At 47.6% G+C, this 11,942-nt stretch overlaps 1 protein-coding gene across 4 annotated transcripts in view; it reads right to left on the reverse strand.

Annotated features, from left to right (window-relative positions):
• Positions 1–4,119, reverse strand: part of HOMER2 (homer scaffold protein 2) — an 85,605-nt gene extending 81,486 nt beyond the window's left edge. For 3 of the 4 annotated variants that reach the window (XM_072950876.1, XM_072950877.1, XM_072950879.1), the window contains exon 1: positions 1,946–2,134. In XM_072950876.1, the coding sequence (XP_072806977.1) occupies positions 1,946–1,950 (5 nt within the window). In that variant the 5' untranslated portion in view covers positions 1,951–2,134. Of the gene's footprint in view, positions 1–1,945; positions 2,135–3,962 lie in introns of those variants that run through there. The other variant, XM_072950878.1, reaches the window with a different exon arrangement.
• Positions 4,120–11,942: the final 7,823 nt, after the last annotated feature.

Below are 11,942 nucleotides of genomic sequence, written 5' to 3' on the forward strand. Positions count from 1 at the left end.
CAATTTACAGCCATGGTTTGTAAGTTCACATAAATTACACAAGAGCTGGCTATATTAAAAATGGCAGAAGTAGGTAGGAGTTACAAACCAGCCCTTACCAACAAGAAGTAACAGACATTTATCAGGTGATGTTAAAATTGAAAGACATACACCCTGTTTAAACAAAATCCCCAAGTTACTCCTCCCAGCTTCTCTATAAAACAAAAATTATTTTCTGACATTTTCCTTAAGCTCTTATGAGTAAACATTTTCATTTCCACAGAACTATTTGATCTCAACCACAGACTTTCAATATTTGTTTTTGATCATGCAAGTGTGTTGGGTTGGTTTTGTGTTGGCTGGGGGGAGGGGGAACAGAGAGAGTTAAAATTACCAGATCCCTTTTATCTTCCATCTTGAGACCTACATTTGCCAGCTCCTTCTTCCCATATATATATATATTTTTAAGTATGAAATCTGAGAGCCTCAAAGGCTCCTATGCACAAAGAGCAGCCCTTTCATAGACTACCAAGAGGTCACTGAAAAGGTTACAGAAAAACCGCTTCCTAGCCAGGGTGCCTTTGGTAAAATCACTCACAGTTTCTGTATGTGTGAAATCTAGATTGACACCTATGTCTTAAGCAAATCTCCTGGCCCATCTCTGTCGTGTTCCAACCACCCACCTCTCCCCGCTCATGTTGGTCTTAAGTTCTCACACCTCCCTGCTAAAAATTCCTCTTGGCTTGCCTCTGGTTCCTCCAAACACTTGACAGACCCCATAGATAAAATTCACTGAATAAAAGGACTCCAGAAACTTACCTGGAATGAGGTGCAGTAAAACCACTGACCCATGCCACCAGGGACAGTCTTTCCCCTTTCCACTTCTCACCAATCCCATACAGAAAAGCAAGATCTCTAGACCCACCCAGCAGAAGTCTTTGGGTCATGAGAAGGACTGTTTGGAAGACACAAAGCTCAGCAGCAGGGGACACAGATTCAGGAACTCTGGTTCACTTATCCACCCCTGCCCCCATGCCCACTGTCAGGCTGTGGCTTTCACTCTGCGCATCAGGGCAGGGTCCTTCTAGAAACGCTCATCAGCTGCCCAACCTGGGAGAAGTCAAACCAACTACTTCAAACCTCGGTTTCCTCATCTGTAAAATGGGCATAATAACTGTTCCCTGAGTATGGACAGCGCATCATCAACATGTGCTCACATCGGGTGAGCAGATGTAAGGAGTTAATTGTGTTATTAGCACAGCAGGCTCCCTGACTCACAGCGCCTACTGCTCACAGAGACGCCAAGGAGAAATCAATCCTGCTTTTTAAATTACTTTATGTACAAAGAAGCATTAGTCACTTCGACAGAGTACTTCAACTTCTCTCCTGAGCATCCACTCAGCTATTTCAAAGACTGGAGCCTTACCTCGACTCCTTACAGACTTCCATCATCCTCAGCCATCTCAAAGCAGACTCAAAGTCCACTGTTCCTACGCTGGGGGTTATTATTATTTGGTGTGTTCCCTTTCCAGGAAAACTTCGATTTCCATTTTGTTGGTAATAAACCCAATTGTGGAGAAAGACAAACTGCTTCTTAGACTCACAAACACAGGCCCTGGAGTTGATCGCGCCCGAGCGAGCGGACCGCGGAATGGCTGAAACACCGAGGCCGGCCAGGGTGCCTGTCCGCGCCCGGTGCCCCCGCGCCCGGGCTGCCTCGGAGGGGAAGGGCCACAGGCGCGGGGCTAGTCCGCGCCCAGGCCGGGGTGCCCCTGCCAGCTGCCCGCGCGCCAGGGCGGAGAGCGCAGGGTCGGGTGGCCCCAGTCCCTCAGGCACCAGCTGCGCGCTGGCTCCAGACTCCCGGCGCGGGGAGTAGGGGCCGGCCAGCCCGGGGGCTCGGAGCCGGGGGAAGCGAGCCTCGGCCCCGCAGCTCCTCTGGGGTTGCGCGCGGCGCGGGCTCACTCACCCCATCTCCGGCGCTGCTCCGGCGGCCGCTCCGACGGGGCCTCTAGCGCTCGCTCTCCGCCCGCTCTGCAGCGGCTCCCGGCGCGACACATGCGGTGGCCCGTGCGCGCCCGGCTCAGCCCCGGCGCCGCTCCATTCCGCGGGGCTGCGCGGCTGCCGCTGCCGCCGCCGCCACCAGGCGCGGGCGGGCGGGCGGGCGGGGGCTGGGCCTCCGGGGGCTGGGCGGCCGCGCTCGGGCGGCTCCCGCCCCGCCCCGCTCCCCCCGCCCGGCTCCTTACGTAACCTCGTGGCCCCCGGGCAGCGGCGCCCAGCGAAGGGGCGGGGGGCGCGGCCGTGTGTGCTGCGTACCCCGGCGCCGCCGCGCGGTAGCCACCCGCCTCCCGGGCTGCCCGCTTCCCTTTGGGATTCGGCGTTGGCGCCCCCCTCGCCCTATGCCCACCCAGGGCTTGGCGCAGTGCCGCGAGCCAGCATCCAGCTTGCGGGACCAAGAGTAGCGCTTACAGCTGGAGGGGACTTGGGGCGACCCTTAGGTTTAGATGCAGGAATGAGGCCCCAGGAGAGGAAGTGATTTGCCCAAGGTCACACATTCAGATCTGAGCTCAAGGTCTTTAGAATGTGAGATGGGCATGGCCATGCCCCTCCTTGAAGCCCCCTTTAATCTTGCCGTCCATTGCCAGGCTGGGTGGCTCAGGGTACCCAACACCGAGAAATTCTGGAAGCCAACGTGGCAGGGAGGCTCCTACAGCCGAAGCAAGAGTTCTGGGCCTTTCCCTGGGTGAAGATGGGATGGGGTTTCCCAACTGGAGGGTAATCTCTTTTCAAGAGGCTTATTAAAACTTGGCTTAGAGATAGAGAAATTGAAACGGCAAAAATGGAGCTTAAAGAAGAGCAGTCTCTTCATCCCCTGTCCACATATCAGGTCGCGAGTCCCTACCAAAGGCTGGCACGGGGACTCCCCTAACCTTCATCCCTGCTCTGGGCCTTTCATAGGATCATTTTCTCCTGATAACATTCTGCCCACATGAACCTGGGCAGTATTTTTTTTACTCAGGACAGTAAAAGAATCAATGAACAAGCATATGGAGCAGGGCCACCACCCCAACCCTACCCTCATCTCTCCTGGGGCCACAACTTGACCTGCTAACCCTCAAGTCTACCAACCCCCTGTGAGTAATTTTCTCAATTACAAACCTGATCACATCACTCTTCTTAAAATCCCCCTATGGCTTCCTTCCTGCTGTCCCTGGGATGAAGACAAGCTACTGAACATGCCTACAGGGCCCAGCCCCATTGTGTCTCCTTTGCCCTCTCGAGCCTTTTCTTCTCTTATTCACTCCCCTTGCTTTCTACACTCAAGCCAACTGGCCACCCATCCTTCAGCCCATGTTATTCTCTCAGTCTGGGAAGATTTTCTCCTCTCTTGTCTCTGACATCCCAGCCCCCTTGCCTAATCAATTCATGCTCATTTTCAGATCTCAGTTAAACTGTCCCTTCCTTGTGGAACCTTTACCTGATGCCCTAGACAAAGCTGTGAACTTTTTTTTTCATTGCCCATATTGTTCATGATATATACTTGTGAAATTACTAATTTAATATGTCTCCCAGGCATATATGCACACTCTATGAAGCCCATAGTTGTATCTCTGATGCCTAGAACTGTGCCTGAAATTCCTCCATTAATATTTGTTGAATGAATGAATTAGCAAATAGGCCAAGCCACAGATACACGGAATTGGCCAGAGTCTGTAAGCACAGGTTAAGTTTGTCTAGAGTCAGTACTGGATAAACATTTGGCCCTGGATAAAACTTATCACAAGCTGAATTCCAAAAACCAGGTGAAGCTGGGGGTAGGGGTTCCTGGCCGTGTCAAAGGGAGGGGCATAAATGGCAGAAGCCAGCCTGGCTGGAATAGGGGCACCAGAAGATAGGTTCACAGTGCAGTTGGGCCAAGTAGTGTCCCAAATGCTGAACGACAGGTTGCTTTTGCTCCTCTGAGGGAAAGGGCACACCCAACTTACTTTGGGAAGATGTAGCAAGGCGAAGCAGGTGGGGCTGGTGAGTCACTTGGGCCGCTTCACACAGTCAGCGGAAAGCAGGGCAATGCTGAAGGTATGAGCCCACGTGAAGTTAAATACGCCATGACTAAAGTGGCTGTCACTTTGGGCAAAGGCTTCCCTATGGGGAGAGAAAATCAAACAAGATTTGGAAATGGTTGCCCCTCCTTTCCACCAATTTTGCGCTGCCATCCCTGGGAGGGTGGCCTCCATTCCTCTCCTTCAACCCCAACTCCAGGCCCAGGTCGGGCGCCATCCCTCAGGAGGTTTCCTAGACACCCAGAGTCTTGTCTAAGCTTCCAGAGTAGCCCTTACCAGCAGAATTTCATCATCTTCAAATCTCCCCTAGAGAGGAGCCACTTAATTTCCCTCGTAGTGCCTCCTCCCTCCATCGAAGCCAATACAGTCATCCTTTCTCTGTGGAAAATTTCCCATCAACATGGTCGCATGGCCCCTGTTGTCAAAGGAAATGATTGGGGAAGTCTCTCCTTTCAAGAGTCCCGAAGTCAAGGGAAGAGATTCCATGCTGGCTGCAGAGTGAGGTGAAGCCAAGTCTTTTTAGGCCAAAAGACTTGAGTATCCTTTTAGGCTGAGCAAGAGAAGCCAGTGAAGGGGGACAAGACTGAAGATATGAGAAAGAAGGGAAGGTCCTGGGGAGAGCAGGAAAGGATGGGGTCCAGTCCCTGGGACAGGAGGTGGCCTTGGAGAGGGGAGGAGGGTCTAGAGCAGAAGGTGAGAGGTCGAGGGAACACTTGCCTGGTGGGCTCCTTTTTCTAAAGGAAGCGAGGACACCTACTGAACATGCATGAGAGAGAGGAGCCAAATTTGAAACAACAGCCTTGGGGAAAGAAAAACTGGCGTTTGGTTAGATCCAGAGTTGTGAACAAGCAGGGCAGAGATGCCTGCAGAAGTCTGGGAGGCCAGACCTCGACCAAGACAACCTCAGGGACCTGGAATTCCTGCCATTCTAATGTGGGTGGAAGAGGCTCCAGGGTCTGATCGCCAGGCAAGGATAGTTGGTGTGAGGGACATTCTGTGCTTTAACCGGGGCAGATCAGATAACAGTGGGTGGCTCACCAGAGAGCCATACGAGCCTGCGAAACTAAGGAACAGGGAATGGCTCGATGTGTGCCCTTCCTCTGTACTGTCAACAAATTCTCCCAAGCATCCCACCCTCGGCACCTAAGAGGGTGACATTCTACATCTCCGGCTTCTTGTCTCTCAAATGGGAGCTCCTGGAGAAATGGCTGGTTTTAATCTGGGGCAGGGAAAATACAAGAACAGCATAAAGCACCTTGTAGTACCAAAAGTAAGGAGGTACTCGAAAAAAAAGAAAGGATAGGGGCACATTGAAGGGACACCGGAGCTAACTGAAAGGGCTCCCAGTGGCCAAAGCTTTACAATTTGAGGAACACAATAAATAATATTGTACAGAATATAAAATACAAATATAAAATACAGAATACAGAATATAAAATAAATATATGAGTCCATACTGAGATAAATTATTAAATAAGGGGGAAAGAAACAAATCTCACCTACAGAAGAACCCCGATAATATGTGTGGACACTCTCCCCTCCAGGAGGTGGAGTGTAACACCTATCCCCTCTTCCCCACCTCTTCGAGAGTAGGCTGGCCTCAGTGTCTTAGTGATTAGCTTCTAAACAATAGAGAATGGAAAGGGAAAAACAGTCACTTGACAGTGGAGAAACCTGGCCGACACCAGCTTGACCAAGTGATCAGGGTTAACATCACCAGTGATAAGCCATGTTGGTACCACATACCCTCCGATAGGATGTGATGAGAAGTGTACTTCACCTGTATGTTATTTTCCCCCTAAGCCCATAACCCAGTCTAATCATAAGAAACATACGAGACAAATCCACATGCAGGGACATTCTACAAAATACCTGATCGGTACTCCTCCGAACTGCCAAGGTCATGACAAGCAAGGAAAGACAGAGAAACCGTCACAGACCAGTGGAGACTAAGATGAGATGATGACAATGCATATGGGATCCTGGAAGAGAAAGAAGAAAAACCTGTGAAACACAGATAAATTCTGGAGTTTAGTTAAGAGTAAAGTACCAGTGTTGGTTCCTTACTAATGCCATGTGTTCTGCGGTAATGTAAGATGTTAATGATGGGGGAAACTGGGTGGGGGTAGTCAGGAACAATCTGTACAATTTTTGCAACTTTTCTGTAAATCTAACACTGGTCCCAAATAAAAAAGTTTATTAAAAAACAAAGTAGCCCTGGGAGTTCCCTGTACACCAAAATCCTCCAAGCAATCTAATCATTGGCCATGATAGAAAGGTAAACATGTGGAACACTGAACAAGTAACTCATCAGGTGATGCCAGGGGCTTGAAATTGTTTGTATAATTCTGAAAGCAAGCCCTTAAAATCCTTGCTTTTCCATTTTTTTAAACTGTAACCCATAATAAGTCGATTTTACACTGTGACCCAGCACATACTTCAACTTTATCTACAGTTAAATCTATACAAAAAAATCTTTATCTACAGTTAAAATCTATGACATACAAAATGGAAACAAAAATTATATATATATATTATATATATAAATACAAATGAAAGTTATACAATTCTTATCTTCTCACCTGCAAAGCATTGATTTTCCTTTCTGTTCTAGTTTTAAAAGTAATGCTGCTCACAAGCCACTAAATTGATTTCAAAACCTAAAATCCATAGTTTTTTTTCTTTCAACAGCAAAACTAGGCTCACTATGTACACACGTAATATTACTAGGGTGTTCAGGTTTCTAATATTGCTGATCTAGGGACTCAAACTTTTTTTCTTCTAACCATAAAAGGTCAGTTCTCTCAACTGCATATGAAACAAGTGTCTTATTAAAGCCATTAATTAAATGGATAACTATCAAGTATTATGTAGCTATTAGGGTATGTTTCTCAAGATTATATAGTAACATAGAAAAATATTTCTTCTTTAAACAAATATTGATCATCTCCTTTGTATCTGGTACTATGCTGCACATTAGGGACAAAGTGTTCAGCAAAAGAGAGGCAGTCTGTCCAACATGGAACTGTAAGAGTGGGTGGGAAAATATTAATTAAACACTCACACAAATATATAAACTGTGATCTGTGTGCATAAGAGAGTCCTAATGTAGGTTGAAAGGGGTGGTCAGGCCTGAAGAAAAGAGGCCAGGGAGAGCGTGTAGGGAAGAGGTCCCAAGGAGAGAAAACTGCAGAGGCACTGAGGTGGCGGAGAACTGGGAAGTTTTCAGAAACTGAAGGTTAGTGTGGTTAGAATGTAGTGAGGTTAGCAAGGCATGTGATGAGGTGGGCAAGGCCTACAGGGCCCTGAGTTAGGGTTAAGGATTTGGGATTTATCCAAATGCACTGAGAGGTTGGGGAATGCCAGGATCTGGTTTACATTTTTTAAAGATCACTCTGGCTACTGGGAGGAGAAGAGATAAGAAAGAGACAAGAGCAAAAATATAGAGACCAGTTAAGAGGCTCTAGCAGATGCCCAGACAAAAGATAAGGGCAGAGATGAAAGGAAGCAAATTACAAGTTAGAGATGCATTTTGGAGGTAGACTCAACAGGACTTGGTGATGAGTTGGCTAGGGTATGTATTATCACATAAATTCAGAAAATAATCTATGTTATTATACTCTTTGTACTGTGACTATAATTAGGTAAAAACTACTAGTATACATGGACAGGTCTGGAGTATAGAAAGTGAAAAATTGATTTGTTGGGACAGAAAAAGGAATATAGGGTAAAACACAAACATTGGCGTCAGACATGCCTTAGCTCTGCCACTGACTATCTCTGTGATGTTGGGCAAGATTTTTAACCTCTGAGCCTCGGTTCTCTCATCTGTAAAATGGGGATACCTCACTGGACCGTGAGGAAGATGAAATGGGAAAACATGTAATGTGCTTAGCTCAGTCCCTGGTATAGTACATTCTTAATACACTGCAAGTATTTTTATTACTACTGGCTATAATGGTGGAACTGGGGTGAAATTCTCATTCTTTATTATGACTGAATTAATACTGTTATGGTATTTATATAGTTTGTAATTTAAAATTTAGTAGAGTCTGTTTGAGGATTCTGAAACTGTATGGAAACAGCCTATGTACTTTCTGCCTGGTAACATTTTGCCAACCTGTGTCCAGAGTTCTTCATAGCTCCGGGATTTCTCTGCAGGGCACCTGAGGGTTAGAGAAGACCATGGGCCATCTCATTAAGATGCCACCCCCAACCCCTCTGTTTCCAATCCAGCCAAGGGTCTGCTCTTAGAGAGGCAAGCTCTAAATTGCTCCTAACATCCCTCTATGCCTCCCATCCAGGATCTCTTAAATTTATCTGTCCTAGATGCCTCCAGGGATTCTGAAAGCTTTCATTCATTCATTTAACCTTCACTGAGCACCTATTCTGAGCCAATCTATGTCCTCAAACAACCTAATAAACAAAATATAATGTAACCAAGGTATGAATAAGTTCCATGAGATACTGACTTTACCTGGGGAACGCTTCAAAAAGGGACATCTTAGCTGGATCTTAAAGGATGTATGGGAGAGAGGGCAAGTTCCTGCAAATAAACCAGCACATGCTAAAGCATGGTGGATTAAAGGGCATGACGCATGTAGGGAATGACAGGGAATGTCCACGTGGTTAGCTCAATAGTGTGTGATGGGAAGTGGTCGGGCATGAGAGATAAGTTGGTACCACATTGTGAAAGACCCCTGGGGCATGTTAATGAGTTTGGACTTAATTCTGAGGGCCACAGGGAGCAAGTGAAAGCTTTGAAGTAGGAGGATGGCATGATTAGATTAGCATCTTATATCCTCTGGTAGCAGTAGGGAGGATGGGCTAGAGAGACAGAGACTGGAAGCAAGAGAAGTTTGTTAGGAGGATCTAAGCGAGGTTTCAGCCAAGGCCAGAAAAGGAGAGTAAGTATCTTGATCAGCCTCCAGGAAGGGATGGGAGCCTGAATTATGAGGGAGGAACTGGGGATCTCCTTCAGTGCAGGGTCCTGGGAAGCTGCAGCTGCTGGTAAGAGGGGTCAATCATGAAACAATCCAACAGCCTTAAGGAGAGGCTGCGCCTCCCTGGCTGACTCCCAGCAGAATTTAACTACAAGAAGCAAAACTGGAAATGACCATGTGGGGCAGCTCAGCCAGCTGCAAGGGCCTCCCAGGGATATCCGGGTTATGCTGTTCTGCTGCCCTGAGCTAGCTCACTGATTACCCCTTTACTGCTCCTTTGGGATGTGTCAGCAGGTGAGTCTATTCCACTAGACAGTGTTCTTCAGGGGCAGGGTCTCTCCCTGGGTATTCCTTGCTCTGTTTGGGCTCCATCTTCAGACAAGCTTTAGTCTCACATTCATACGTAGCGAGAAATAAGCAAATTTCCAAACAATTCAAATCAAAGTCCCAGAATTGAGTTATACTGTGTCTGACTGGCCTGCCTTGGGGCATGGACACATCCCTGAGCAGGGGGACCCGTCACTGTGGCCGGGGAGATGAAATGCCCTTATTGGCTTAGTCTAGATCATTTGCAGCCCTGGAGTGAAGTGTGGAGGCAGCTTTACACAGAAGACCACGGACTGGGAGTAGGACTGGAGCAGACACCCACAGGAAGATCAAGGCTTGGGAAAATCAAAGTAAATGAATACAAGATGGTGGCCAAAAATAATTGATGCCCACTATAAGACGAAGCTTTATATGTTTCCCAGTGCCAAGTAGAGAATAGATGGCTGAATTGTTGGATGAAAAATAGTCAAGGATGTAGTAGAGTCATTCTAAGTTAACCTACTCCTGGAGAAGAACTTGGAAGGGCCAGTCCCAGAAAGCTGGAGAGCAGGCACAATTCTGAGAACTCAAGGCAGAGAGAGTGGAAATGGATACTTTAAACTAGTCATTTGCAACCTTGGCTAAGGATTAAAATCTACCTAGAAAGCTATGACAAAATGCCAGTGCAGGGGTGCCACCTCCAGAAAGAATGATTTAAACTCCCCAGGTGGTTCCACTGTGCAGCCAAGGTTGCAAGCTACTGCTCTAAGCCTCAGTGTCCAGAAAGAAGTGATGTGAGACCCAGAGCCCCATGAGCTTGGAAACTGGTAGGAACAAAAAGGAGCACACCCTCTCTGGTTCATTGGCCAGGCCTTCTTGAAACGCAGGACTCTGGAGGGGAACTAAGAAACCCAAGAAATCTGTGAGGCCAAGGGGGTGCAGTACCTCCTCTGAACACAGAGCAGAAGGAATGAGTTGTGAAGCCTGCTAGATCTCTCTGAGGCACTGGGGTTGTACGCATGAATTGCCTCTGATTGGCAGCAGCAACGGAGCCGAAAGGTGCCTGTTTCTACATCTGGAATGGCTGGGGTGGGGCAGGCCCAGACAGGTGAGGCGAGATTCCAGAGCCATGTCTGAGGTAGACTCAACAAGACTGAGGATGAATTAAAAAGATGGTGGAGTCACGTGTGGCACTGAGGTTTCCAAGTGGAGCTGTTGTGCACATGATCACGCATCTCAAGGACACAGGGAATCCCTGAGGGAGAGGAGCAGCAGAAAATCAGAGAGGAGAAATGGTGAGTGCAGTTTTGGGCATGCTGAGATGCAGAATACTGAGGAACAAACAAGAGATGTCCAGGAAGCAGTCAGCAATGGCGACATACAGCTCAGAAGAAAGACGTGTGAGCCATTAGCAAGACAGTATCTGTGTCGAAGTAGCAGAGGTGGGAGGCAGGAAGGCATAGGGGAGGAAGGGAGGCTATGAAGATGAAAGAGTGGCCATTAGCAGCAATCAGGGGGCCATTGTGTTCTAGGTGTGGATCTATCCCCTTTTAGCTTGATTTAGCTGAATCAAATATCATCTCTTTTTTTAAAAAAATGTAATAACTCTTAACCAGAAAACTAAGAGCATAACAAAAACAAACAAACAATAACAAATAATGCAGAATAGAAACAAGTGGGTTTTCAATTCTTTTCAATGTAGCAAATATTTACTGAATGCCTACTACGAGCCAGACCTGCCCCAGATGGCTCGGCTGGCATGCTTAGCTTATCAGACAAGCCCCACTCCTACTCTCTTCCCCAGCCCCATCTGGGAGGCCGCAGTGGCTCTGGTTCCTAGCATCTCTGACTCTAGTAAGGCTCAGCTCATCCATCCGTTGTTCTAAGTGAGGTTCCCTTACAAACCTCGGTCCTCGTGGTGAATAACACCTCTCCTGAAAGCCACCTGTTTCACATCAGCTGCCCAGCAGGTTTCTGGCTCTGTCTGTTCCACAAATCCCTTGACTATGCTGGGCTCCGCAGTTACAGCTGGCTTCTCCTCCAGCTCTTTTCCAGCTCCTGCACAAGGCAGTGATGCTTGATCTGGCAGTGGGCCCAGGAATGAGTACACCTTTCCTGGTCATTTCTAACCATCTCTCCAACAGCTCACCCCTCAGGGGTCTCCAAGAGTTTCCTTTTGGTAACTTCACAGTAATGATACCAGAATACTTAGCAGAAAATCACTTTGAATTATGACAATGCCTCTCTGCTTTCTCAAAGCAAGAAGCAGGTTGATCCCTCACAGTCACCAGCCACCTACATGGACTTCTCTTTTCACTATTTCCTTCACGATTCCTCATCATCTCATTCCCCAGCAAACACTTTCCATGCTCAGGTGGGTCAGTGGTGTGAGGGCTACCTCTTTAACAGACCCTTCCCTTCAGAAACTTGCTTTCTGTTGGCTATGCTCTGTCAGGCTCTTTGTACGCACCATCTCTTTCATCTTCATAATTCTCCAGTCCACCAGTTCTTCACCTCCCTCAAAACTAGCACAAAAGCTGTCTGAGCACTTGGTCCACTTTACTCAAGTATCCCTTTAAATTCATGTGAACCTTTACATTTGCTGGTTTATCACTTTGTAAATGTCTTCCTCAGTTGGTTTTTGGGAACAGTTGCC

Source organism: Vicugna pacos, chromosome 27 (assembly GCF_048564905.1).
Source record: "Vicugna pacos chromosome 27, VicPac4, whole genome shotgun sequence".
NCBI classification, from domain to species: domain Eukaryota; kingdom Metazoa; phylum Chordata; class Mammalia; order Artiodactyla; family Camelidae; genus Vicugna; species Vicugna pacos.